The sequence below is a fragment of the Salvelinus alpinus genome, chromosome 1 (assembly GCF_045679555.1).
Source record: "Salvelinus alpinus chromosome 1, SLU_Salpinus.1, whole genome shotgun sequence".
Classification (NCBI taxonomy): Eukaryota; Metazoa; Chordata; class Actinopteri; order Salmoniformes; family Salmonidae; genus Salvelinus; species Salvelinus alpinus.
The window spans coordinates 60,179,857-60,206,676 of record NC_092086.1 but is presented as its reverse complement, the minus strand read 5'-3'; the positions used below and the strand labels follow the sequence as shown (position 1 = coordinate 60,206,676).

The following is a 26,820-nucleotide window of genomic DNA, read 5'->3' as shown; positions in this document are numbered from 1 at the left end:
ATACATATACGTGTGTGTATATATATACATATACGTGTGTGTATATATATACATATACGTGTGTGTATATATATATATACATATATATATACATATACGTGTGTATATATATATACATATATATATACATATACGTGTGTATATATATACATATACGTGTGTATACATATACGTGTGTATACATATACGTGTGTATATATATACGTGTGTATATATATACGCGTGTGTATATATATACGGGTGTATATATATACGCGTGTATATATATACGCGTGTATATATATACGCGTGTATATATATACGCGTGTATATATATACGTGTGTATATATATACACACGTATATATATACACACGTATATATATACACACGTATATGTATACACACGTATATGTATACACACGTATATGTATACACACGTATATGTATACACACGTATATGTATATATATACATATACGTGTGTATATATATACATATACGTGTGTGTATATATATACATATACGTGTGTGTATATATATACATATACGTGTGTGTATATATATACATATACGTGTGTGTATATATATACATATACGTGTGTATACATATACGTGTGTATACATATATACATATACGTGTGTAAACATATACGTGTGTATATATATACGTGTGTGTATATATATACATATACGTGTGTGTATATATATACATATACGTGTGTGTATATATATACATATACGTGTGTGTATATACATATACGTGTGTGTGTGTGTATATACATATACGTGTGTGTGTGTGTATATACATATACGTGTGTGTGTGTGTATATACATATACGTGTGTGTGTGTGTATATACATATACGTGTGTGTGTGTGTATATACATATACGTGTGTGTATATACGTGTGTGTGTGTGTATATACATATACGTGTGTATATACATATACGTGTGTGTATACATATACGTGTGTGTATACATATACGTGTGTGTATACATATACGTGTGTGTATACATACGTGTGTGTATACATATACGTGTGTATATACATATACGTGTGTATATACATATACGTGTGTATATACATATACGTGTGTATGTATATATACGTATACGTGTGTATGTATATATACATATACGTGTGTATATACATATACGTGTATATATACATATACGTGTATATATACGTGTGTATATATACGTGTGTATATATACATATGTATGTATATATACATATGTATGTGTGTAATATATATACATATGTATGTGTGTAATATATATGTGTGTATATATACAAATATGTGTATATATACATATATGTGTATATATACAAATATTTGTATATATACACACATATATATTACACACATATTTGTATGTATATATGTATGTATATATATGTGTGTGTGTGTATATGTGTGTGCGTTCGTGTGTATATATATATATATACATATATATTAATATACGTGTTTATATATACATATATATACGTGTGTATATATATATACATATACGTGTGTATATATATATTTATACATATACGTATGTATATATATATACGTGTATATATACATATGAATGTATATGTGTATGTAATTATGTGTGTGCGTTCGTGTATATTTGTATGTGTGTGTAATATAAATGTGTATATATACACATATGTGTATATATACATATGAATGTGTATGTATATATGTGTGTGTAATATATATGTGTGTATATATACAAATATGTGTATATATACATATACATGTGTATATATATGTATATTTTTATGTGTGTATAAATATATATAGATATACGTGTATATATACATATGTATGTATATATACATATGTATATATATATATATGTGTGTATATATGTGTGTGTGTATATATATATATATATATATATATATATATATATGCATATATATATATATATGCATATATGTATATATATATGTATGTGTATATGTATGTGTGTGTATATATATATGCATATATATATATATATATGCATATATGTATATATATATGTGTGTGTGTATATATATGTGCATATATGTATGTGTGTGTATATATGTGTGTGCATTCATATATGTGTGTGCATTCATATATGTGTGTGTATATTTGTGTGTGTATATATATTTATGTGTGTGTATATGTGTATGTGTGTGTGTATATGTATTTATGCATGTGTGTATATATTTGTGTGTGTGTGTTTGTGTATATACACTGCTCCAAAAAATAAAGGGAACACTTAAACAACAGAATGTAACTCCAAGTCAATCACACTTCTGTGAAATCAAACTGTCCACTTAGGAAGCAACGCTGATTGACAATAAATTTCACATGCTGTTGTGCAAATGGAATACACAAAAGGTGGAAATGATAGGCAATTAGCAAGACACCCCCAATAAAGGAGTGGTTCTGCACGTGGTGACCACAGACCACTTCTCAGTTCCTATGCTTCCTGGCAGATGTTTTGGTCACTTTTGAATGCTGGCGGTGCTTTCACTCTAGTGGTAGCATGAGACGGAGTCTACAACCCACACAAGTGGCTCAGGTAGTGCAGCTCATCCAGGATGGCACATCAATGCGAGCTGTGGCAAGAAGGTTTGCTGTGTCTGTCAGCGTAGTGTCCAGAGCATGGAGGCGCTACCAGGAGACAGGCCAGTACATCAGGAGACGTGGAGGAGGCCGTAGGAGGGCAACAACCCAGCAGCAGGACCGCTACCTCCGCCTTTGTGCAAGGAAGAGCCCTGCAAAATGACCTCCAGCAGGCCACAAATGTGCATGTGTCAGCATATGGTCTCACAAGGGGTCTGAGGATCTCATCTCGGTACATCAGTATTTTCACTTAGGGGTGTACTCACTTTTGTTGCCAGCGGTTTAGACATTAATGGCTGTGTGTTGAGTTATTTTGAGGGGACAGCAAATGTACACTGTTATACAAGCTGTACACTCACTACTTTACATTGTAGCAAAGTGTCATTTCTTCAGTGTTGTCACATGAAAAGATATACTCAAATATTTACAAAAATGTGAGGGGTGTACTCACTTTTGTGATATACTGTATATGTGGGATTGGAAATGATGCAGACAATTACATTGGAAGCTGCAATCTATCAGCAATATTAAATCTGATCTACCCCCTAACAAAAAAAAGTTATTGATATTTACTGTGGATAAATTGTTTCCTGTAGGTGTGTCTGTGTGTGTGTTTCTCTCATATGACATGCCTTGCTTGTTCATGGTCACCAGAAATGAAGAAAGTTCAGTTTGGTTAGGATTCATTGCAATGGAAATGCTTAGCCTTAGCTCTACAAACACTGTGCTTGGAGAAGGGAATATGGATTGTTCTGGGTTATTCTTTTCAATCCAGTGTGACCATGACCCTAGACTCTGTCTTTTTACTTGCTCCAATTTTGGCTTCTCTTTCAGGTAAATGACCCACTCTTTGTTTGTTGACATGATGTTCGTGTTTGTTTAGCTTCCAAAGGGGTGGATGGGACTCGAGGGCAATTTTAATAATTTAACCATGGGAGTTCTGCTCCCTGCACTTGCCAACAGTTTGGTGGAACTGTTAGCCTACAGGTCTAGGTGAAGCCCTAATTCTAGTGTAGTTCATTTCGTTAAAGAAAGAGGACTTTCTTAAATAGTTTTTTCATAGCTATTATTTTAACGATGATGATAATGAATACGAAACTAGTATTATACGGCTAATATTGGTTTGTCTTCTTTTAGAACAAAATTGCCCTTTAATCTTAATCCAGAGTCTGACTCCAACACTTAATTGTTATTAAAAATAAGGCCCGAAATCAGGCATTCTTGTATTTTAGTTTTTATTCAACCAAATAAGTGTCAGAAAAAAAAATCTGTCAGCAGTTGAGGATGTAGGCCAATTGCATGCATCTTCAATGGGTAACTTTTTAAATAGGCCTTTATGTACAGTGCATTAGGAAAGTATTCAGACCCCTCTACTTTTTCCAAATGTTACATTACAGCCTTATTCTAAAATAGATTAAATAGTTTTTTCCGCTCATCAATCTACACACAATACCCCATAATGACAAAGCAAAAACAGTTTTATTTTAAAATTTTTTGCAAATGTATAAAAATAAATACAGAAATATAATATTTACATAAGTATTCAGACCCTTTACTCAGTACTTTGTTGAAGCAACTTTGGCAGCAATTACAGGCTTGAGTCTTCTTGGGTATGACCCTACACCTGTATTTGGGGAGTTTCTCCTATTCTTCTCTGCAGATCCTCTCAAGCCCTGTCAGGTTGGATGGGGAGCGTCGCTGCACAGCTATTTTCAGATCTCCAGAGATGTTCAATCGGGTTCAAGTCCGGACTCTGGCTGGGCCACTCAAGGACATTCAGAGATTTGTCCCGAAGCCATTCCTGCGTTGTCTTGGCTGTGTGCTTAGGCTCGTTGTCCTGTTAGAAGGTGAACCTTTGCCCCAGTCTGAGGTCCTGAGCACTCTGGAGCAGGTTTTCATCAAGGATCTCGCTGTACATTGCTCCATTCATCTTTGCTTCGATACTGACTAATTTCCCAGTCCCTGCCGCTGAAAAACATCAACACAGCCTGATTCTGCCACCACCATGCTTCACCGTAGGGATGGTGCCAGAGACGTCTCGAGACGTGATGCTTGGCATTCGGGGCAAATAGTTCCATCTTGGTTTCATCAGACCAGAGAATCTTGTTTCTCATGGTCTGAGATTCCTTTAGGTGTCTTTTGGAAAACTCCAAGCGGGCTGTCATGTGCCTTTTACTGAGGAGTGGCTTCCGTCTGGCCACTTTACCATAAAGGCCTGATTGGTGGAGTGCTGCAGGGGTTGTCCTCCTGGAAAGTTCTCCCATCTCCACAGAGGAACGCTGGAGCTCTATCAGAGTGACCATCGGGTTCTTGGTCACTTCCCTGACCAAGGCCCTTCTCCCCTGATTGTCTTGGTGGTTCCAAACTTATTCCATTTAAGAATGATGGCAGCCATTATGTTCTTGGGGACCTTCAATGCTGCAGAATTTCTTTGGATGCACCTGAGCTCAATTTCGAGTCTCATAGCAAAGGGTCTAAATAAGTTAATTCTGTTTTATAATAAGGCTGTAACGTAGCAAAATGTGGAATAAATCAAGGGGTCTGAATACTTTCCGAATGCACTGTATGTGGGCCTACACTTACCAGGGGCCAGGCACACTGAAAACCAACATATGTTGGTCGTGCCACTGTAGACCTAAAACCAGCATATTTGGGGTTAAACATGTACCTTATGCTACCTTTCTAAAATTACGGGGGTGGGGCTCGTGATTTCTTTTAAAGGAGCATTACTGACTTCAGCAGGTACATATGTTGAAGAATATCACAAGTCAACTATAACTTTGGTTTGTTGAAATAATGGTTCTATTTCAAAGGTGTGCGCTGAAAAACCTTATCCTGCCGAGTCCGTACTGTCGGGGTTGGGGAGTTCTACCAGCGAGTAAAAGTTATATCACTGAGTTCGCATTTTTTATCCTCCTTGGGCATCGATGCACTGGATACAGTACCATATCAGGTTAGTAGCCTATGTAGGCTATACCATTGTAAGTACTATAGGCTATCATACTATAGTAGTGTACAAGTAGGCTATTCATATGTTTTTGTTAAGCTTGCACAGAAAAGTGATTAACACTACTAGAAAGGTCATAATGGGAATTCTGACCGTTGATCTTTCAATTGTGCAAATATTCCATATGAAATAAATAGATTGATCCTGCAGTGCATAGACTGTAAATTCTAAAATGACCATAGTGTATTTTCTGACTGTAGGACAACAGTTGCCTGCCCAGCTAGTTGCCCATCCAAACTACACCTAAACAAAATTCAAACTAATTTAACACTTATAATAGATGTGGTCTAAAGACAAAAATGTACAATAGTCTGATGGGTGACAATATTATCAATTGTCAAATTGAGAATGAAGAGACTGATGACCAGCTCAGTGTGCACTGACAAAAAGGGAACAGAGTTTACCAAACAGCACTTTTTCAAATAATCCTCCAGAGGTCCATGCAGGCCAGAGGAGTAGATTCAGTTGTTTCTAGAACCTAGTCGTATCAAAAAATTGTGCGTATGGGTTCATTTTCAAAATACTGTTGACAATCCGCTATAGCCATTTGTGAAAAATATCCTTTATATTTTTCTGTTTTTTCCATTATATTCCTACTGTAAAATATATACTGTGTGTCTTGACTGTGGCAGAGCAGGGGAATATAAGCATGTAATGTCTGCTAAAGTTGATTTCATGATGCAGCCATATAGCCTCAGCTACTACGCATAGATAGATTTAAAAAATACAAGTCGAAACATGCTTTTCTGTTCTTTTGAAATAAATTGTCAAGGTATCATGTTTTTATGACCTTCCTAAACAGAATCTTGATGGATTTCTTTGTGATAGTGTATAGTAAATGGATTTATTAGACTGGTTGCTGTTGGTACTGGTTGTCCTGGCTATTCTACTGTTTCAATATGCGTATGGTCATTTTGACGCTTTGAGGTAAAAATCATCAATGTATTTGTATTATTATATTTTATTATATTTATCCCAAAGTTCTGCTAGAGTGTAAAATACACACATTTAGGAAAAGTCAGGGACAGGTGGGTTGTGCACATGCCTTCACATGCTCTTAATTGGATATGGTTAGTGAATCGTTAGGCCATTAGCTCGGTCTACTTAATACAAATTAAAAGTGTATCACTCATTGGTAAGGGCAGGCTAAAATAGTAACCCTGTTTTGGATCAAATAATATTTGATCAGATTGGACACTTGTGGTGTAGGGTCATTTTGTTTCACAGTGGTCACATTTGGATAGGTGATCGTGACCTAGTACTTTATTAAACCACGAGGACAGACCTGTTTAAGAAGTAGGCTACTGTAAATAGGGTAGTGGGTCATACATTTCAACTGAATTATAGGCTACTTGATAGGGTGAGGTTTACAAACAGAAGCACAATTCTACCTTGCCTCTCTCGCTCACACACAAGATCCCGCATATACACACGGCACTCACTCTGTCTTCTATTTGGTTGTCACTATGCACGTAGATTAACTATACACGTTTATTCCTTGCCAAAATACAGATTAGAAGTTTCTAGCATTTCACACATTAATCAAAATTCAGGCTCAAATGTAACACTATTTTAGGGTTTATATGTTCCCATCCCCATTTTGTGATATAACTACTCTGGTCATGGTGTTGATAATTTGGGAGTTAAAATGACACTAAATAAAATAAATATCCAACTCTGTGTTACAAAATCCCCCTGCTGAGGGCGCAACAGGACGCTATGTTTGTGTGACACTCACCGTTTGTGTGAGCACTTGTTTATTTGCTTTCTGGAGCCGTGCTGTCTGACTCTAACCCATCCTCACCCTTTCTCCCCCTCACATGACAGATTAACATCTCCTCCACCTCATGGCTTCAGCCAATCGGACAATAGCCATGTGTCTCAATCCATTGCACACACTAGCCCTGATTGGCTAGCCAGCCTGACCCATGCTCTCCAAGGGAGTAAATATTGCCTGTAGCTGAACAGTATTATTCCAGTCTGTGACTGTGGGTAGACATATGTGCATGGGTTGCGTAACTACAAAGTAAGCTGTTGATATCATTGCAGTTTATAGAGTAGCCATATTCTATGAAGTTCTCATGTTACTACTGATATTGTCTGCAGTGATGAGTCTTTGCTCTTGTATGTTTCTGTGCAATAGCCTACTATTTGTATAATATACAGTCCTTGACATTATTCTTGTTGTTATATCCCATATCCCACTCTATCGTACTTTGAAAATATCTATTCAGGCCAGTGTATTTATCGCCTGAATTTATTATCTCTGTTTCTGTCCATTAAAGAACCATACCAACAATGTACATAAAAAATATATATAAATGCAACATGCAACAATTTCAATGATTTTACTGAATTACAGTTCATATAAGGAAATAAGTCAATTGAAATGGATTTCACATGACTGGGAATACAGATATGCATCTGTTGCACAGTTACCTTTCAAAAAAGTAGGGGTGTGGTTCAGAAAACACGTCAGTATCTGGTGTGACCACCATTTGCCTCATGCAGCGACAGGTCTTTCTCGCATAGAGTTGATCAGGCTATTGATTGTGCCCTGTGGAATGTTGTCCCACTCTTCTTCAATGGCTGTGCAAAGTTGCTGGATATTTGGGAGAACTGGAACACGCTGTGCCGTACGTGCCAATCCAGACCATCCCACACATGCTCAATGGGAGACATGTCTGGTGAGTATGCAGACCACTGAACTGGGGCATTTTCCGCTTCTAGGAATTGTGTACAGGTCCTTGCAACACGGGGCAGTGCGTTGTCATGCTGAAACATGAGGTTATGGCAGTGGATGAATGGCACAACAATGGGCCTCGGGATCTCTCTGCGGTATCTCTGTGCATTCAAATTGCCATCGATAAAATGCAATTGTGTTTTTTGTCCCTAGCTTATGTCTGCCCATACCATAACCCCACCATGGGGCACTCTGTTCACAACGTTGACATCAACAAACCGCTCACTCTCACAATGCCATACACGCTATGCTGTCGGCCATCTGCCTGGTACAGTTGAAACCAGGATTTATCCATGAAGAGCACACTTCTCCAGCGTACCAGTGGCCTTCGAAGGTGAGCATTTGCCCACTGAATTTGGTTACGACGCCGAACTGCAGTCAGGTCAAGACCCTGGTGAGGACGATGAGCTTCCTTGAGACGGTTTCTGACAGATTGTGCAGAAATTCTTCGATTGTGCAAACCCACAGTTTCATCAGCCGTTTGGGTGGATGGTCTCAGATGATCCCGCAGGTGAAGAAGCCGGATGTGGAGGTCCTGGGATGGCGTGGTTACCGTGGTCTGTGAGGCCGGTTGGGCGTACTGCCAAATTCTCTAAAACGACATTGGAGGCGGCTTATGGTAAAGAAATTAACATTACATTTTCTGGAAACAGCTCTGGTGGACATTCCTGCAAAAGAAGAGACATCTGTGGCATTGTGTTGACAAAACTTCACATTTTAGAGTGGCCTTTTATTGTCCCCAGCACAAGGTTCACCTGTGTAATGATCATGCCGTTTAATCAGCTTCTTGATATGCCACACGTCAGTTGGATGGACTATCTTGGCAAAGGAGAAATGCTCACTAACAGGAATGTAAACACATTTGTGCATAAAATCTGAGAGAAATAAGCTTTATGTGCATATGGGGAAATCTCTGGGATCTTTTATTTCAGTTCATGAAACATGGGACTAAAACTTTACATGTTGTTTATATTTTTGTTACCTGTTTATCCCCATGTTCATCTTCTCCTGTGTGTGATTAAAGTTCCTGTGTGTGTTAACTCTTGGGCTGCTTTATTCCCTTCTAACTGGGGCTGGTGTCAATGAGTCACAAACCAGTAAAATATGTAGCGCCGGGTTACTCTCTCACTCAGAGTTGCTTAAATGTAACTCCATTTTCCGTGTCGTTTTTAATCAAATCCCTTGCCATTTTATACTTTGTGTTCTTTTGAAATAACAATCAACTACAGCAGAGTACATTTCTTTTTCAGCTTATTTCCTTTGAGGTATAAGTGTGTACACCCTTATTTGAATATTTCTTGTCACATTATGGTGGTTTGCAATGTGATATCCAATCTTTGTTGGAAGCCAACTTGCAGGAAGATATCTGTTTAAATGGTTCGTTCTAGGCCATAGTGGGATTTTTTTTATAAGTGTCCGGATTAGTGCCCCGCTCCTTGAAAGCGGCAGCTCTAGCGTTTAGCTCGGTGCGGATGTTGCCTGTAATCCATGGCTTCTGGTTGGGTTGTGTACGTACGGTCACTGTGAGGATGACGTCGTCAATGCACTTATTGATGAAGTTGCTGACTGAGGTGGTATACTCCTCAATGCCGTTGGATGAATCACGGAACATATTCGAGTCTGTGCTAGCAAAACAGTCCTGTAGTGTAGCATCCGCGTCATCAGACCACTTCCATATTGAGCGAGTCACTGGTACTTCCTGCTTTAGTTTTTGCTTGTAAGCAGGAATTAGGAGGAGATTATTATGGTCAGATTTGCCAAATGGAGGGCGAGGGAGAGCTTTGTATGCATCTCTGAAGTAAAGGTGTTTTAGAGGTTTTTTCCTCTGGTTGCACGTGACATGCTCGTAGAAATTAGGTCAAATGGATTTAAGTTTGCCTGCATTAAAGTCCCAGGCCACTTAACAGCGCCGTTTCTGGATGAGCATTTTCTTGTTTGCTTATGGCCATATACAGCTCGTTGAGTGGGGTCTTAGTGCCAGCATTGGTTTGTTCTGGTAAATAGATGGCTACAAATAATATAGATGAGAACTGTCTTGGTAGATAGTGTCGTCTACATCTTATCATGAGGTACTCTACCTCAGGCGAGCAATTCCGCAAGACTTCTTTAATATTAGACATCGCGCAAAAGGAGTTATTGACAAATAGACACATACCCCGCCCCTCGTCTTACCATACGTAGCTTCTCTGTCCTGCCGATACACGGAAAACCCAGCCAGCTCTATATTATCCGTGTCGTTGTTCAGCCACGACTCGGTGAAACATAAGATATTACAGTTTTTAATGTCCTGTTGGTAGGATAGTCTCAACCGTAGATCATCAAGTTTGTTTTCCACTGATTGCACGTAGGCCTATAGAACCGATGGTAATGGCGATTTACTCACTTACCTACGAATCCTAACAGGGACCCCGACATTCTCCTTTGGTATCTCCGCCTTTTCTTCACATGAATGACAGGGATTTGGGCCTGTTCTCCGGAAAGCAGTATGTCTTTAGCGTCGGACTCATAAAAAAAATAATCTTTGAGGTGAGTTTGAGGTGAGTAATCGCTGTTCTGATGTCCAGAAGCTCTTTTCAGTCATAAGAGACGGTAGCAGCAACTTTATGTACAAAATAAGTTGCAAACAATGCAAAAAAAAACGAACAAAATGGCACAGTTGGTTAGGAGCTTGTAAAACGACAGCGCCAAAATTATTAAAATGATAGGTGTCAAGTTGTCTAGGTGTTATAATTATTTCAGCTCTGCCCAAACTTGAAAACGGCTTGCTCAACACGTGAAGGATGCAAAGGGACAACTCAATTCCTTTCCAGTGTTTTATTATGGTTTTGATGCCATTTGTTGAATATGTTGAAACAGTTGATTTGTTGAATAGAGTAGTTGAATGACAGAGGAATAAGGAATATGGAATAGGAATAGGTTGATAACCTTAAACAGAGAATAAACATGCATTATTTTACACAATAAACAATGCATGACACACCAACAAAGCATGGCTTTGAAACAATTTAATCTAGCACTTCAAGCAATTACTTCTGCAGTCAGAAAATATCCACAACAAAAGAAGTCACCACTCCTACCAGAGTTAAACATGTAAATTGTGCTAAGCACTGGATGCAACATAATAAATAATTCCAAACATTACATACCAGTTGCGTCTTTAGGGTTGAACAATGAGCTGTTTGTATGTTGAGGACCCAACCTAAGCCCAAACATTTTATACCCATGCTTATCTGCCAGGTGCGCATGTAAAAGTAGTCCCTCCAGAAATCCTGGCTTAATTTTTTAGTTCCACCCGTGTTTTTGGGTTATCTGCCCTCTTGAGGCCTGGAGTTCTTTAAAGGAAGAGCTGCCATTGTGCTCATGTTTTGAGTGTTCTGTTTTTTGACGCAACAATAGGTCATTGCAAACGTTTCCGCAGTCGTAACGTTAACGGGGAAAAGGGAATTGCACAATCAAGAGTAGGAAAGAGTTGAAAGGGTGAAATGAAAGCAATCAATCCAGTGAGATTTAAGTAACATGTGGATTTTGCACCCCTCAAACACAGGAAATTGATGTCTGAAATTAAACATCCAAAGTTGGCATGCCCGTTGCTAAAAGTTTAAGGGGCGGTGTCCCAGAGACAGAAAAGCCAGTTAAATCGAGAATATCCATTGAAAGTGCTTTTTAGTCTAGGACTAGGCTTAATCTGTATCTGGGACTACCCTTCAGAGCATATGTGTAAGAGAGTTATTCTTCTATCCGTGTATAGGGATCCCTGGTGTGAGAGAACGTACTCTTATTGCAGTGAAACCAGATGGGGTCCAGCGCCGCCTTGTGGGACAGATAATGCAACGCTTTGAGCAGAGAGGCTTCAAACTGGTGGGCATGAAGATGCTGCAGGTGAGAGATGGCCAATTCCAAATGAACCCCAAAGCCCCTGCCTCCTAGGTATTTGTGTCGATCTGGATAGGTATAAGTAGTATGAAAATAAGCAATATGATAGTAGCTTCAACTTGCACTCTGATACGACAATTGGAACTTGAACTGTGCTTGTTCATTCAGTATTCATACCCCTTGACTTTATCCATATTTTGTCATTACAGCCTGAATATAAAATACCCCATATTGTCAAACTGGAATCATGTTTTTTGAAATTTTCACAAATTAAAGGAGTTGAATCAAGTATTCAGCCCCTTTGTTATGGCAAACCTAAGTTCAGGACTAAAAATTTGCTCAACAAGTCACATAAATTGCATGGACACAGATTCAACCACAAAGACCAGGGATGTTTTCCAATGCCCCACAAAGAAGGGCACCTATTGTTAGATAGGTAAAACAAAAAAAGAAGCAGATATTGAATATCCCTTTGAGCATGGTGAAGTTATTAATTACACTTTAGATGGTGTATCAATATACCCAGTGACTACAAAGATACCGGTGTCTTTTCTAACTCAGTTGCCCGACAGGAAAGAAACAGCTCAGGGATTTCACCATGAGGCCAATGGGTCTTTAAAACTGTTAAAGAATGTAATGACTGTGAACGGAGAAAACTGAGGATGGATCAACAACATTGTAGTTACTCCACAATACTATACTAATTGACAGTGAAAAGAAGGAAGCCTGTACACAATAAACATATTCCAAAACATGCATCCTGTTTGCAACAAGGTACTAAAGTAATACTGCAAAAAATGTGGCAAAGCAATTCACTTTTTGTCTTGAATGCAAAGCATTATGTTTGGGGCAAACTGAGTACCACTGAGTTGCTTACCAAGCAGACAGTGAATGTTCACTGTTTTGACTTAAATCCACTTGAAAATCTGTGTAGATTTTAAATGTTGAATGCAGGCTCTAACACAACAAAATATTGAATAAGTCAAGGGGTATAAATACTTAATGAAGTCACTGTAAATATCAGACTGTGAAATAAAGGTTAACACAATGTTGGCTTTCTTTCTTTCAGGCATCAGAGGAGCTGCTCTCTCAGCACTACCAGGAGTTAAGGAGGAAGCCCTTTTACCCCACTCTCCTGTACTACATGACCTCTGGTCCCATAGTTGTTATGGTGAGAGTTCCTTCCTGCCTCTGTATAGCCTGGTAATCCAAACTTGAATTGCTCAGTTTCATTGTTTTCTCACTTCACTGATCAGTCTGGGCATCCTCTAAGAGATGGACACCTGGAAGGTCTAGAGAATAACCGCTAGACTAAGCTGTTTAACACCCTTGTTCATGTACCTTGATCAACGGTAGTAGGTGGACCATTTCAGATTGTCAGTGATGTGTATGATCTGAGACCAGTAGTCCTCCATTTGCCAGTTCAGTTAACTTTTTCACTGCCTAGCCCAAGACTTGAACCACCTCTCTATCATCTCCTCTGGGCTACCTACTGTACCATTATTCAACTAGGGGGGAATTCAGACCCAGATTACATGAGCGTAAAATGAACTTTAATCCTTTTTTATGCACTTTTCTTTCTATGTGTATTCTGACCATAAAATTAGGCACGAGGTAACGCATGTGCCAGCTACCTATTTGTTTGGGGTGGAGATGAGAGAAATGAAGGTGTGGCAGAGGTGTGTCTACAGATACATCGTATTCTGACCTTGACGTAATTCCCTCATAATTCCAAGACCTTTACGCACAAGGAAACCTGTCGGTTCCGGTGGTGGAATGACATATTTTTCCCTGATAGAAATAACACCATTCTCTATGCACCGTAATTTACAAATTGATAAACTATTGATGAGCTAGGTAAATTGGTAATCTGTTTGGATGAGGGGATTGTAAATATAAATAACAATTGTTTTAGATAGAGTACCAGTCAAAAGATTGGACACACCTACTCATTTCAGGGTTTTCTTTATTTTTATTATTTTCTACATTGAAGAATAATAGTGAAGACATCAAAACTATGAAAAGCACATATGGAATCATGTAGTAACCAAAAAAAGTCTTCAAAGTAGCTACCCTTTACCTTGATGACAGCTTTGCACACTCTTGGTATAGCTCCTTAATTAATATTGTTGACATTGGTTATTTTCCTGGCACCACTCCGCCAGTACCCTCACCTCCTCCCTGTAGGCTGTCTTGTCAATGTTGGTAATCAGACCTACCACTGTTGTGTTGTCTGCAAACTTGATGGTTGAATTGGAGGCGTGTGTGGCCACAGTCATGGGTGAACAAGGAGTACAGGAGGGGCCTGAGCACGCACCCTTGTGGGGCCCCTGTGTTGATGATCAGTGTAGTGGAGGTGTTGTTGCCTACCGTCACAACCTGGGGGCGGCCCGTCAGGAAGTCCAGGACCCAGTTGCACAGGGCGGGGTTTGGATCCAGGGCCCTGAGCTTAATGATGAGCTTGGAGGGTACTATGGTGTTGAAGGCTTAGCTGTAGTCAATGAACAGCATTCTTACATAGGTATTCCTCTTGTCCAGATGGGATAGTGCAGTTTGCAGTGCGATGGCGATTGCATCATCCGTGGATCTATTGGGGCGGTATGCAAATTGCAGTGGGTCTAGGGTGTAGGGTAAGGTGGTGATATGATCCTTGACTAGTAAAGCACTGACTATCGGGGCGATAGTTATTTAGTTCAGTTATCTTTGCTTTCTTGGGTACAGGAACAAGCAAGTGGGGACAGTAGACTGGGGTAGAGGGAGATTGAATATATCCGTAAACCAGGGGCGTAGCCAGAATACATTTTTGGGATGGCCTATAAAAATTTGGATAGGCATTTTTTCTACTTGTTTATTACATTTATTTTGCGATGTGCACTATATATTATTTCGTAATACAATCGTTTCATACTAGTGCATAGTACTTGGAGCAAACTCGTTACATATACAAATAATTACCTATCCCAGCATATTAAAATAAGACAGTAACTGTAGACCAGTTGCCAATTTGCCAACAACATAAAACTCATCTTCAGGCGCACTTTAATCTTGATGGGAAAACAAGCCTATATTTGATGTTACCATTTATACCACGGCGGGCAGTAGTACTATAAAAAGGTACCTTACCTTTAGTAGATGTATCATAAGGCGTGACCTACATCACAAGGCGCAGACGGCGAGACTTTGAGTTGAATATGGTGATGATTTCATCATAATCCAATGTATCTGTCAGTTCACGCTCAAAAGACAGCAAACTGAAGTGGTTCAGCTGGGCGCTTGTCATTGATGTGCGAAGACGATTTTTTATCCTTGTTGTTGAGAAAAGTCTCTCCACACTGCATGATGTCATTGGAAGTGTGACAATGATCCTTAACAGACCGTTTAAATTAGGGAAAATATCATCGGGGCAGCTGTCAAGTACACTCATTATGGAGGAAAAGTCACTTGCCATGTTCATTTTGCGACTCAACTGCTGAGTAAAAACAGTGAATTCAGCATCCTCAATTTATATTGCATAATGATCGCATGTGTTCTTCAGCTGCTCTTTAAGGCCGCAGGATTGGGATTCTTTGGAAAAGGAGGCTGCCGCTTGCATGATCCCATATGTGTCTTCTTGAAATCTTGAGTTTAACTCAGTAATCTGTCTGTCTAGAATATTGTACCAAAGTTGCCTCAGGTCACTGGCACTCTTGATGCTGGATGTTGTCCCTAATGAATTTGTGACTACACTGTCTGCCAATTTTACAGGCAGTTTTCACTGCCATGATGCGCTCACATCCCAATTACTAATATCATGCTTAATCATCATCTCTTCAGTTAGCTTGAGAACTTTATCAAAGTCTCCCCCTGAGTTATCTCTGAACATAGAAAAGCTACTTTTGAAGATTTCAATTAAACCAATACAGTCCATCACAGATAATGTAGAGTTTTGTAATAGAGGTTAGAGGTTCTGCAAGAACATCTAGCAGTAACATCACTTTACTCACTGACCCTGATTTTGAACTCCAACGTACATCCGTGGATCTTTCTAGCTCGATACATGGTCTATCTGGATGCAACTCTTTCTGTACGTCTATGAATCGAGCATGTCTGTGGGATCCATTCATACATGTGTGTAACTGGTTTACTGTCTCAAAAAAAGTACTGACATGTCCCGGCACTTTTACCACGGTGCACAGAACCAAATTCAAACGGTGGGAGTTGCAATGCAAATATACCGCTTGCTTAAATGTTTGCTTTAGTAGGACATGTACCCCTCCTCTGTTCCCTGACATGACTGAAGCGCCATCGAAACAAAAACCCATACACAGAGTGGGATCCAACTCCAGGGGTTGCAACAAGTATTTCCCCAGAAATTCCTTGTGCAGACAAATCAGCGGTTTCCATAAACTCAACAGCTCTTTCTTTAATCATTCCAGCATGAATATATCGGATGCACACAGCAATGAGTTCTCGTTTAGATTGATCTTCATATTAATCTGCTAGTATGGCTCAATGCGTGGAAGGTGCAGAACTTAATATTTTATCCTGCACAGTAACAATGATGCTGCACTCTCCAGCAACTCGTTCTTGTAACGGCTTCGTCGGTGGAAGAAGGAGAGGACCAAAGCGCAGCGTGATTAGTGTTCATCTTAATTTAATGATAATCAAAAACTGAACACTACAAATTACAAAACAACAAAAGTGAAAACCGAAACAGTTCTATCTGGTGCAGACACACAAAGACTGAAGACAACCACCCACAAAACACAATAGAACACAGGCTACCTAAATATGGTTCCCAATCAGAGACAATGACTAACACCTGCCTCTGATTGAGAACCATATCAGGCCAAACGAGAAACCCCACATAGAAACAGAAAACATAGATAATACCCACCCAACTCACGCCCTAACCACACTAAAACAAAGAAAATACAAAAGAACTATGGTCAGAACGTGACAGTTCTGAATTTCGGGGGTCATAAGCGTGGCATTGCGAGATAGCTCATTAAGCCTGTTTTGTATTTCTGAGTCATACTTTGAGATGAAATTGAAGATTTCTAAAAAGTTACCTTTGTTGATTGCCTCTTCGGTTTCTCTATGCCCTCTGGGTGGAATATCCTGCTTTGCACACATTAGAACAATATCTATGACCACTTTAACAGGTGCGTGGTTTCTTTCTATAAAATCCATGTTTGCATCGCCATGTATTTGGTTCAACTCAGTCCCACGACTTCTCGGCCCATGGGTCGCTTTGTAGGATTCAAATTTTGCAAGGGCACTAGCATGTAATTTGCTATTCTTGTGTTTGCAGCAAGAATTTCTTGCGAGTTTCCAGTTTTTAAATCCATCTCGTACAAATCTGAATTCGACATTTGCCCCAGGAAAGTGCCTACAAAACTTACAATAAATTGCATCTTTTGCTTTATTATACTCAACCCACACAAACTGGTCATACCACCTTGAAGAGAAGCAGCGTGATTTGCCATTTATCATACTTGAAGGGAACTTTGCTAGCTTTGGTTGACAGGCTGGTTCATCAACTGCAGACACATCTGTCGGTGGACCTACTGCAGGTTCACCCCCACCCGCAGCATCAAGAACTAGAGGAGACGGTGGGGTAGGCAAGCATGCCTGGCTCAACGTGGCATTGGCGGTTGTGATGGCGATTGTGGTTGTTTCTATCCTGGCGCCACCTATTAATGTCTCATTCTGGAAGCTATCGGTAGTTTGATCCAAATTATTTTCTGGCACACACTCTTTTTCCTCCAGACGTCTCTTTTTTTTTTAAACCTAGCGATCGACATTTGGTTTGCCATTGCTAGAACTACTAAATTACCTTAGCTGGTGAGTCAATTCGAGTAAGCTAGCGTGGTAGAGCTTGCTAGCTTATGCACTACAAAGTTTATCCACGTGACGTTGTTCAGGTAAACCACCGTATGATTTTATTTTAAATGTAACCAATAGTCGGAAGTCAACTTGATTGTCGCGGACTATTTCTTTGTTACATTCTATTAAAATTACCCATAGAAAATAAATCTCACATGCGTATCTTTTAAAAATGTAATAAAATAAATACATATAAAAATGTATATTGAATAATAATAACTTTTTGGGGGTAGGCCTGAGATCAAACTGCTTGGCTATACCGCTGCCGTAAACACTCCAACCAGCTGATCTGCGCATGCCCTGAGGATGCGGCTAGGGATGCCGTCTCGGCCACAGAGCACTGTCCTCGGGAGCAGCCCGCATCGGTGGCACTGTGTTATCCTCAAAGCGGGCAAAGAAAGTGTTTAGCTTTTCCAGGAGCAAGATTTCGATATCCGCGACGTGGCTGGTTTTCCCTTTGTAATCCGTAAATGTCTGGAGTCCCTGCCACATACGTCCGGAGACGTTGAATTGAGACTCCACGTTGTCTCTGAACTGACGTTTTGCCTGTTTGATTGACTTACGGAGGGCATAACTGGATTGTTTGCATTCGGTTTTCCTGTGGTTAAATGCAGTGGTTTGTGCTTTCTGTTTTGCTCAAATTGCCTTGTAACTGATTGCTTCTAGAAAGAGAGAAGGAACAGCACATAATCAATATGAACTACAACTACTAGTTCAAAGCAATGAAAGATCTAATTGCTACAAAGAATGAATGTATGTATGGGCTACATTTATGAGAATACATGCATTTGCTTACCTTTTCAAACTTGAAAACAATACACTAATGTATCACAAAAAAGTGTTATGAGTGAATGCACCACAAACATCTTTCCAGGGTGTTGATGAATCCTCATCCCAATACAGCCTCTTCCAACACCTTGGGCAGGGTAAGGGTATCTATTTTTTACCTCAGATTGGTGATGTTAGTGTAGTGTAAAACATGATGACACAAGATCAATTGTTTAACTCTAGAACCGCTAAAGCAGTAATTTTGACTGCTCAGAATTTAAAAATAAATATTACTCTGCCATTTTTTAAGTCATGCCCCCCTCCGTCCTTGACTTTTCCTAAATAAGTCTATATAACACACTGTCGTTGTTAATCCAAGCAGTCATATCACTCTACTCTGGCCTACTTGGAGTAGGCTACACACTGAGAGCGTGAGTAATTGTACATGCTTTCAATATCTAGGAAAACATGCACATCGGGCAGCAGGTGAGCGGAGACAGTGGAGACCCATCATTCAGGGCAGGTGTGGCAAAGCCCCACCTGTTTTGAGCACCACACTTTTAGGTTAAAAAAAATCTCTAAATAAATACAGCTCTGGAAAAAATTAAGAGACCACTGCAAAATTATCAGTTTCTCTGGTTTTACTATTTATAGGTATGTGTTTGAATAAAATGAAAATGTTGGTTTTATTCTATAAACTACAGACAACATTTATCCAAAATTACACAGTGAGTGCGAGACCTGGAGAGGCCTACAAGCCACAGTGTCTCGCACCCACTGTGACATTTGGTGGAGGATCTGTGATGATCTGGGGGTGCTTTCAGCAAAGCTGGAATCGGGCAGATTTGTCTTTGTGAAGAACGCATGAATCAAACCACTACAAGGTTGTCCTGGAAGAAAACTTGCTTCCTTCTGGTCTGACAATGTTCCCAAACTCCGAGGATTGGTTTTTCCAGCAGGACAATGCTCCATGCCACACAGCCAGTTCAATCAAGGTGTGGATGGAGAACCACCAGATCAAGACCCTGTCATGGCCAGCCCAATCTCCAGACCTGAACCCCATTGAAAACCTCTGGAATGTGATCAAGAGGAAGATGGATGGTTACAAGCTGTCAAACAAAGCCGAGCTGCTTGAATTTTTGCGCCAGGAGTGGCATAAAGTCACCCAAAATCAATATGAAAGACTGGTGGAGAGAATGCCAAGACGCATGAAAGCTGTGATTGAAAATCAGTGTTATTCCACCAAATATTGATTTCTGAACTCTTCCTAAGTTAAAACATGAGTATTGTGTTGTTTAAAAATTAATATAAACTTATTTTTTGCATTAATCGAGGTCTCACAAAACTGAATTTTTAATAAATGCTCTAAATGACAATATTTTTATTTGGGAGAAATGTTGTCAGTAATTTATAGAATAAAACAAAATTTACATTTTACCCAAACACATACCTATAAATAGTAAAACCAGAGAAACTGATCATTTTACAGTGGCCTCTTAATTTTTTACGAGTCACATATCAGTTTGTGACATATCAGTTTTTAAACAATGTGAAAAGAAAAAATGTAATTGAGTTAATAAAGCCGCATAGAAACATGGTCTCTTTTTTGCTTTCTTGAGTAAGGCAGCTCCAAAATGCAGGTGTTTCAGTCTAGCTCAGTGCTTTCTGTGGTGGTGGGGCTAGCCAGCAGAAAATACAGAGCATTGCGCGTGATTGGCTTAGTTTTCTGTCATGATTGGCTCAGTTTTCTGTCACTTATGGGACAGTAGTGTGCCATACAGGCTGACTACACCGCTTGCGTCGCGTGCACGAGTGCTGCAAAATACATTTAGAAATCTATGTTATTCAATTATTGCACCCACACTGCTCGTGCGCACGCCAACGAGTGTCTGCGTTGCCAAGGGCTAAAATAGAAGTCAGTTTTATTTCTGACGCAGATCGCGCTGCAAGTCCTGCCTCTCCCATCTCCTCATTGGTTTATAGAAGCAGGTACCCACGTGCCATCTCCTCATTGGTTATACCCACGTGGGTGACAAAGACGAACAAAGTCAGTGGCGGTAATGCACCTAATTTATGAAAGTTGCCAATCGCAATATAAAGTCAAGTGAAGTAAAAGCCTGGAAGGAGGAGAAATGACTAGAAACAATTCAGTTGACCGTTTTATGTGTGGATTAATTGGCGGAGTAGAGGACCTTGTGCATTTCAGGTAAAATAACAACTCAATGTTTATATCCCAGAACAAATTAGCTAGCAACAGCAAGCTAGCTAAAAAGGACAAATTAGCTAGCTAAATTGCCATAAATGCTTAACCCCTTGGGTTCTGTCATAGTTATATTAGAAGAGCCTATCCAAGAAGGCTCAAGGTCATTGGCCACAGATATAATGTGATTTGATGTCATTCTATCTACAGAAGCTTTGATTGGACTGTCAACATCTTACTTTCAAAGTCTTAGCTAGCAGTCATCATCAGTTGTCATCAAGTCAACAATCTACTGGCAAATCCTTTTTAATCCTTGTCATATGAAGAGAAATAATGAAGAGAAATTATAAATAAAACATCGGTGCTCATCGGCCATTGTACATAAAGATTACAAAACAAGTTGGAAATCGCAAATTCAACAATGAGCCGTTTGGAAGGATTCAGTGGCTAACTGCAAGTGTTGCAAAGAAATCCCTAACGTTTGCCTGCTATTCAATGGAGTTCCCACCATAAATCCAGAGAATGCCAAAAATGTATTGTATGCTGGTGCATAAATGATGTGATATGCAAGGGAGAAATGTATACTGTAGCTAAGAAATTAATATTAAGTGTGTAGTAAGCCGTTAGTAGCCCACATGCCTCACCCTAATAATTTGGTCTATTTTCACCAACGCGGTATTGTAAACACATAACGTTGGTAGTTATGGGGTGATGGCTTGCACGTGCAAATTCAGCACACACAACGTCCTATAATAGAATTGTATTATTTGACGTGTCAAATTAAAAGCGTGTTTTTTACATTTATTTTTAATAATGACGAATATTCTGTATACATACAAGAAGTACACAAATAGACAATGATAACATATGCTAGGGTGTACAACAAATTACAGATTATACAAAGACCTTAAAAGGAACACACATATTGATTTAACAGCTTTCTTATTAGAAGAATGTTGATTGGTCTTAATGTACTGCTCGAATTCCTTATAGAAAACACGGGAAAGTGTTTTTTATTAGTGAATTTACATTTATGAATATGACATTTATGAATATGAAAACTTTCCGAATGCACTGTACGTGTAGATAGTAAATTTTATGTTTAGGCTTTCAATATATCACAAACTGTTTTTGCATATTGGTTATTGATTTGGACACCTTTATACTGTGTTCTGACATCGGACTATTTATCAAAATGTCTTGTCAACAGGAAGCAGCGACAGCATCATTTTCAACTTAAGTTTTAGGAATATAAATGTACCTTTCAACTTGATTATTCAGGTAAAAACTGCTTAATGAGTCCCAAAACGTGTTTGATTTATTTTGATTATATTCCAGATATCACCGAAACGGGTTTGCCCTGCCGTGCCTACTAAACTTCCAAATGGTCGAAACCATTTGATTTTAAAATGGGGGTCAAATCCAAATTCATTGGCTCTGTCATAGCTCATTTGTAAACAACAAATATTGATACATTACTACCTCAAACACAATCTGCAAAAATGAAAACTTAATTAGTAGGTGATAGTGATTTAAGAACCAAAAAACATAGGCTACATTGCCCCCCCTAATCTGGTGGTGGGTTGGTAGATGCTTAGTCTCCCTGATGGCTCAGATCAGGTGCCTACATAGTATACACCATAGACATGCATACAGTGCTTTCAGAAAGTGTTCATACCCCTTCACTTATTCCACATTTTGTTGTGTAACAGATTCAATTCAAAATGGATTCAATATTTTCTTTCTCACCCAACTATTGAAATTGGCTTGTCCCTCGGGTCAGGAGTCATGGTTTAGTGACATATTTTGAGTTTTAAAATATATTTTTCTCCCTCTTTAAATGTCATAATACAAAGGAAAGTATTATAGTTAATTAGTGGACTACTTAAAAAACTAAAATATCAAATAAATATTACAAATTGACAAGTAATAGCTGTCCCTCCATTTCATATCACTGGTGTTAAAATGTATAAAAACCACCACAAAAAATGCAACATCCTTGCCAAATTCTTCCTGGGTCAAAGGTTAATTGGAGACGGGACTGTTTTGAAAAGAACATGGTGCTTCTTATGTCACCAATTTGATGATTAACTTGGTAATTTCATGCGAGGACTTAAAATGTCACTGGTGTTATACCGTTTATAGTAAGGGGAAAATAAATTGTATAAAAAATATTGATAAAATTGCATGATTAAGTGATTGATTTACAATTTAAAAAGTGTGGTTTGAGCTACAGTGGCCGCCATCTTAGATATGCCATCTTGTCTGCAGATGTGTTACTGTTCTTGCTGGTAACACCAGTGACAGTCAATAACACCACAAACCTTTTTCTCAACGTAACATTTTATAAAACCCTCAACAATTATATTAAAAAATACTTATTAGCATTTTATTACTGTTTCAATATTGTAATCACATAATATGGCTTTCCTTTTGATAGTGTGGTAAACCGTTGGGTGGAGTGTGCAGAGATTGACACAGGCTTTAGTCCGAAAAACAACTTTACTAAAACAGAAAAAAATAACTTCGGTTTTGCTCGGTCTTCCTTCTCTTTATTAACTGGTGCCCCTCTCTCCCTTCTCTTCTGCGGTATGCCATCGTGCTCCTTTTATTTAGCCTCCACGGCTGGTTGGCACTTTCCTCTAATTACCTTCACTTAGCTGTCCGTGTCGGGGTGCCCAGCTCCGGTATTCCCAGCAGAGGGAGCCAAAGTCACCTCATGTACCTCCCCTCTATTACCATCCCCCGGGGTAGACCTCCTGGGATACCACAATAGATATGGCGACATTAGGTGCTGCTGAAAAGCAAATACTCTACAGACAGCGCAGGGATGACGACCCACACCGCAGAGCAGCCTCCCTTAAACAAAAACACCAGACTTACTTAAAGGATTTAGAGGATTTAAATAATTTCTTAGAAAAGGTTAATAACAATACTGTCTTTGATTATATATACAAATTAAAGACTGAAATGACATTCTAGAAAGCCTGAATTGTCATCTAAAATATAGGTAACACCAGTGACAAAAAGGCAGCGCAAGCATTTTTTTTATGTAATGTAGTAAAAAAAAAAAAATTTAAGCTGTCATTTGTTGATTTATAATGTTAAGCGCCTAACTATTATCTGGTTAAGTTTTGATTATTATTATTTTTTATTTTTTTAACTTAAAAAAAAAAGTTGGCTGTTCAAAAAGCCAACATTTTCATAGAATGACCTATAAGCATTCACACCCCTGAGTCAATACTTTGTAGAAGCACCTTTGGCAGCGATTACAGCTGTGAGTCTTTCTGAGTAAGTCTCTAAATGGGTCAAATAATGGATTTTGTCTGAAAAACCTGAAACTCCCCAGTCCTTAACGATTACAAGCATACCCATAACATGATGCAGCCACCACTATGCTTGAAAATATGGAGAGTGGTGCTCAGTAATGTGTTGTATTGGATTTGCCCCCGAACATAACACGTTGAATTCAGAACAAAAAGTAAATTGCTTTGCCACATTTATTGCAATATTACTTTAAGTGCCTTGTTGCAAACAGGATGCATGTTTTGGAATATTTTTATTAGTATTGTGGAGTAACTACAATGTTGTTGATCCATCCTCAGTTTCTCCTATCACAGCAATTAAACTCAAACTGTTTTTAAAATTGGCTTCAAAGTAGGTGCCCTTTTTTGCAAGGCATGGGACAACCTCCCTGGTCTTTGTGGTTGAATGTGTTTTAAATTCACTACTCGACTGAGGGACGTTACAGATAATTGTGTGGTGTACAGAGATGAGGTAGTCATTTAAAAAATCATGTTAAATACTATTATTGCACACAGAGTGAGTCCATCCAATTTATGGATGAACTCCTGAAGGTATTCTGGCTTGCCATAACAAAGTGGTTGAATACTTATTGACTCAAGACATTTCAGATTTTCTTTTTTTATTAATTTGTAAAACAAAATTCCACTTTGACATTACTTTGTCACTTGCCTACACACAATACCCCATAATCTTAATGTAATCCATTTTATATTCAGGCTGTAACATAACAAAATGTGGGAAAAATCAACGGGTGTGCATACTTTCTGAAGGCACTGTATCTGTTAAATTCCAAAACACCTAACCACTTGTGTGATTGATTCACTTTCAATTCATTTGCTGAATTGACTGATTTAAGATAGGATTTCCCTAATCCTGGTAAGCACTACATCCTTTCTTGTTGTCCAGGTGTGGGAGGGTCATAATGTGGTCCAGACATCCCGGATCATGGTAGGAGGCACCAACCCATCCGAGGCCCAAGCAGGCACCGTCCGGGGCGATTTCAGCATTCACATCAGCAGGTGAACCTTTTCAATAAAGACTCAAATGAAAAGATCTTTCACTTTACAATAATTTGCACAATACCCTTTTAAACGAATATTTAAATAATTTAATTTTACAATATTAATTGAGGCATAAAAACAAATGAATATATAAACATGAAATTGATCATTTGTGAAAGTGTTTTGAAATTGGGTGCATCATTTCAATGCAAAATACTAAACTGGACTTGAATGTAGGTTTGTATTTATTTTCCAGAAATGTGGTCCATGCCAGTGATTCAGTAGATGGGGCTCAGAGGGAGATCCAGCTGTGGTTTCATCGAAAGGAACTGGTGGATTGGGACTGCTATGACCACAATAGCACCTACGAGCTTTGAGAAAGAAGGCAGAGATTGAAAGAGAGCGTGAACAAGGTAGAATGACCATCAGGAACAGTGGCACCATACCTAACTCTGTGTCCTGCTTGCAATACTCAGCCTTCTCCATCGTGGGAGGCTCCAATACCCAAGAGCCCCTCGCCTACTCTTATACAGTAATGTATCGTCCTCCCCATACGTTTTTGGATTTAAGATCAAATGATCCATATGACACATCGTTAGTTTATTTGAGGCTGATTTAATGAATATCCATTTTACCATTTAGACATGAAAGCACTTTATATATTTAGTCCCTCCATTTGAAGAAATCATAGGTATTTGGACAAATTTACGAGTGTAGTTACTATTTGGTCCCATATCGCTTGGACCTAATGACTTCAAGTTTGCAACTCTACAAACTCATTGGCTGTATTTGCAATTAGTTTTTTTGTGTATTATGGGATGTCTTATCTAATAGTAACTAAATGGTGTCTGGAATCTTTTTCTTTCTGAGTGGAGATGTTTCTGAACCCATCTGAATTGTCACACCCTGATCTGTTTCACCTGTCTTTGTGCTTGTCTCCACCCCCCAAGTGTCTCCCCTCATTATCCCCTGTGTATTTATACCTGTGTTCTGTTTTTTGCCAGTTCGTTTTGTTCGTCAAGCCTAACAGCGTTTTCACCCTTGCTCCTGTCTTTTCTAAAGTTCCTGTTTTCTAGTTTTCCCGGTTTAGACCATTCTGCCTGCCCTGAGACTGCCTGCCGTTCTGTACCTTTTGGACTCTGATCTGGATTACTGACCTCTGCCTGCCCTTGACCTGTCGTTTTGCCTGCCTGCCCTCTGTTCTAGTAATAAACTTTTGTTACTTCGACACTGTCTGTATCTGGGTCTTTCCTAAAACGTGATACTAATGCTGCCATGATTCAGAAAATTCATAATGATGAGTAGGAAAGTCACTTAGGAGCCGATTTAGAAGTAGGAAATGTACGCCTTTCTTACGCACTTCTCAGTGGTTGGTATTCAGACTAACCTTATGCAGTTGGGTAACGTGCTCTGCAGGTGTGCCTACCTTGCAAAAAATTGTCTGATCTTGTAGATTATTTAGGGTTAAGAATGTATATGAA

The 26,820-nt window shown here is 39.0% G+C and overlaps 1 protein-coding gene and 1 long non-coding RNA gene across 6 annotated transcripts; one reads left to right on the top strand and one right to left on the bottom strand.

Moving 5' to 3' along the window:
- The first annotated feature begins 4,808 nt into the window (after positions 1 to 4,808).
- On the top strand, positions 4,809 to 26,567 carry LOC139582505 (nucleoside diphosphate kinase-like). Of its 5 annotated transcripts, none has more exons than XM_071412582.1 (6): positions 4,809 to 5,526; positions 12,072 to 12,202; positions 13,266 to 13,367; positions 25,245 to 25,357; positions 25,596 to 25,752; positions 26,402 to 26,567. In XM_071412582.1, exons 1-5 carry the CDS (start codon positions 5,370 to 5,372, stop codon positions 25,714 to 25,716), a joined length of 624 nt encoding a protein of 207 aa, XP_071268683.1. In that variant the 5' UTR covers positions 4,809 to 5,369; the 3' UTR covers positions 25,717 to 25,752; positions 26,402 to 26,567. The 5 variants fall into 5 exon arrangements, 3 of the variants coding, with proteins under 3 accessions (XP_071268683.1, XP_071268674.1, XP_071268697.1); XR_011676373.1 differs by having other exon boundaries at positions 5,291 to 5,526; positions 25,577 to 25,752; positions 26,416 to 26,567; XR_011676376.1 differs by having other exon boundaries at positions 5,291 to 5,526; positions 25,577 to 25,752.
- LOC139582549 (uncharacterized) lies at positions 11,123 to 11,568 on the bottom strand. Its single transcript, XR_011676378.1, has 2 exons — positions 11,470 to 11,568; positions 11,123 to 11,248 (listed from the first exon to the last, which is right to left on the bottom strand). It is a non-coding gene; the product is annotated as an uncharacterized lncRNA (long non-coding RNA).
- Positions 26,568 to 26,820: the final 253 nt, after the last annotated feature.

What these genes read in the sequence shown, in the direction of transcription:
- LOC139582505 (XM_071412582.1), top strand. Translation starts at nt 5,370, where the DNA reads ATGGTTCTATTTCAAAGGTGTGCGCTGAAAAACCTTATCCTGCCGAGT. An exon ending in TGGATACAGTACCATATCAG is followed by an intron (nt 5,527 to 12,071) that starts GTTAGTAGCCTA and finishes ATCCGTGTATAG; the next exon opens with GGATCCCTGGTGTGAGAGAA. An exon ending in TTCAGCATTCACATCAGCAG is followed by an intron (nt 25,358 to 25,595) that starts GTGAACCTTTTC and finishes TTTATTTTCCAG; the next exon opens with AAATGTGGTCCATGCCAGTG.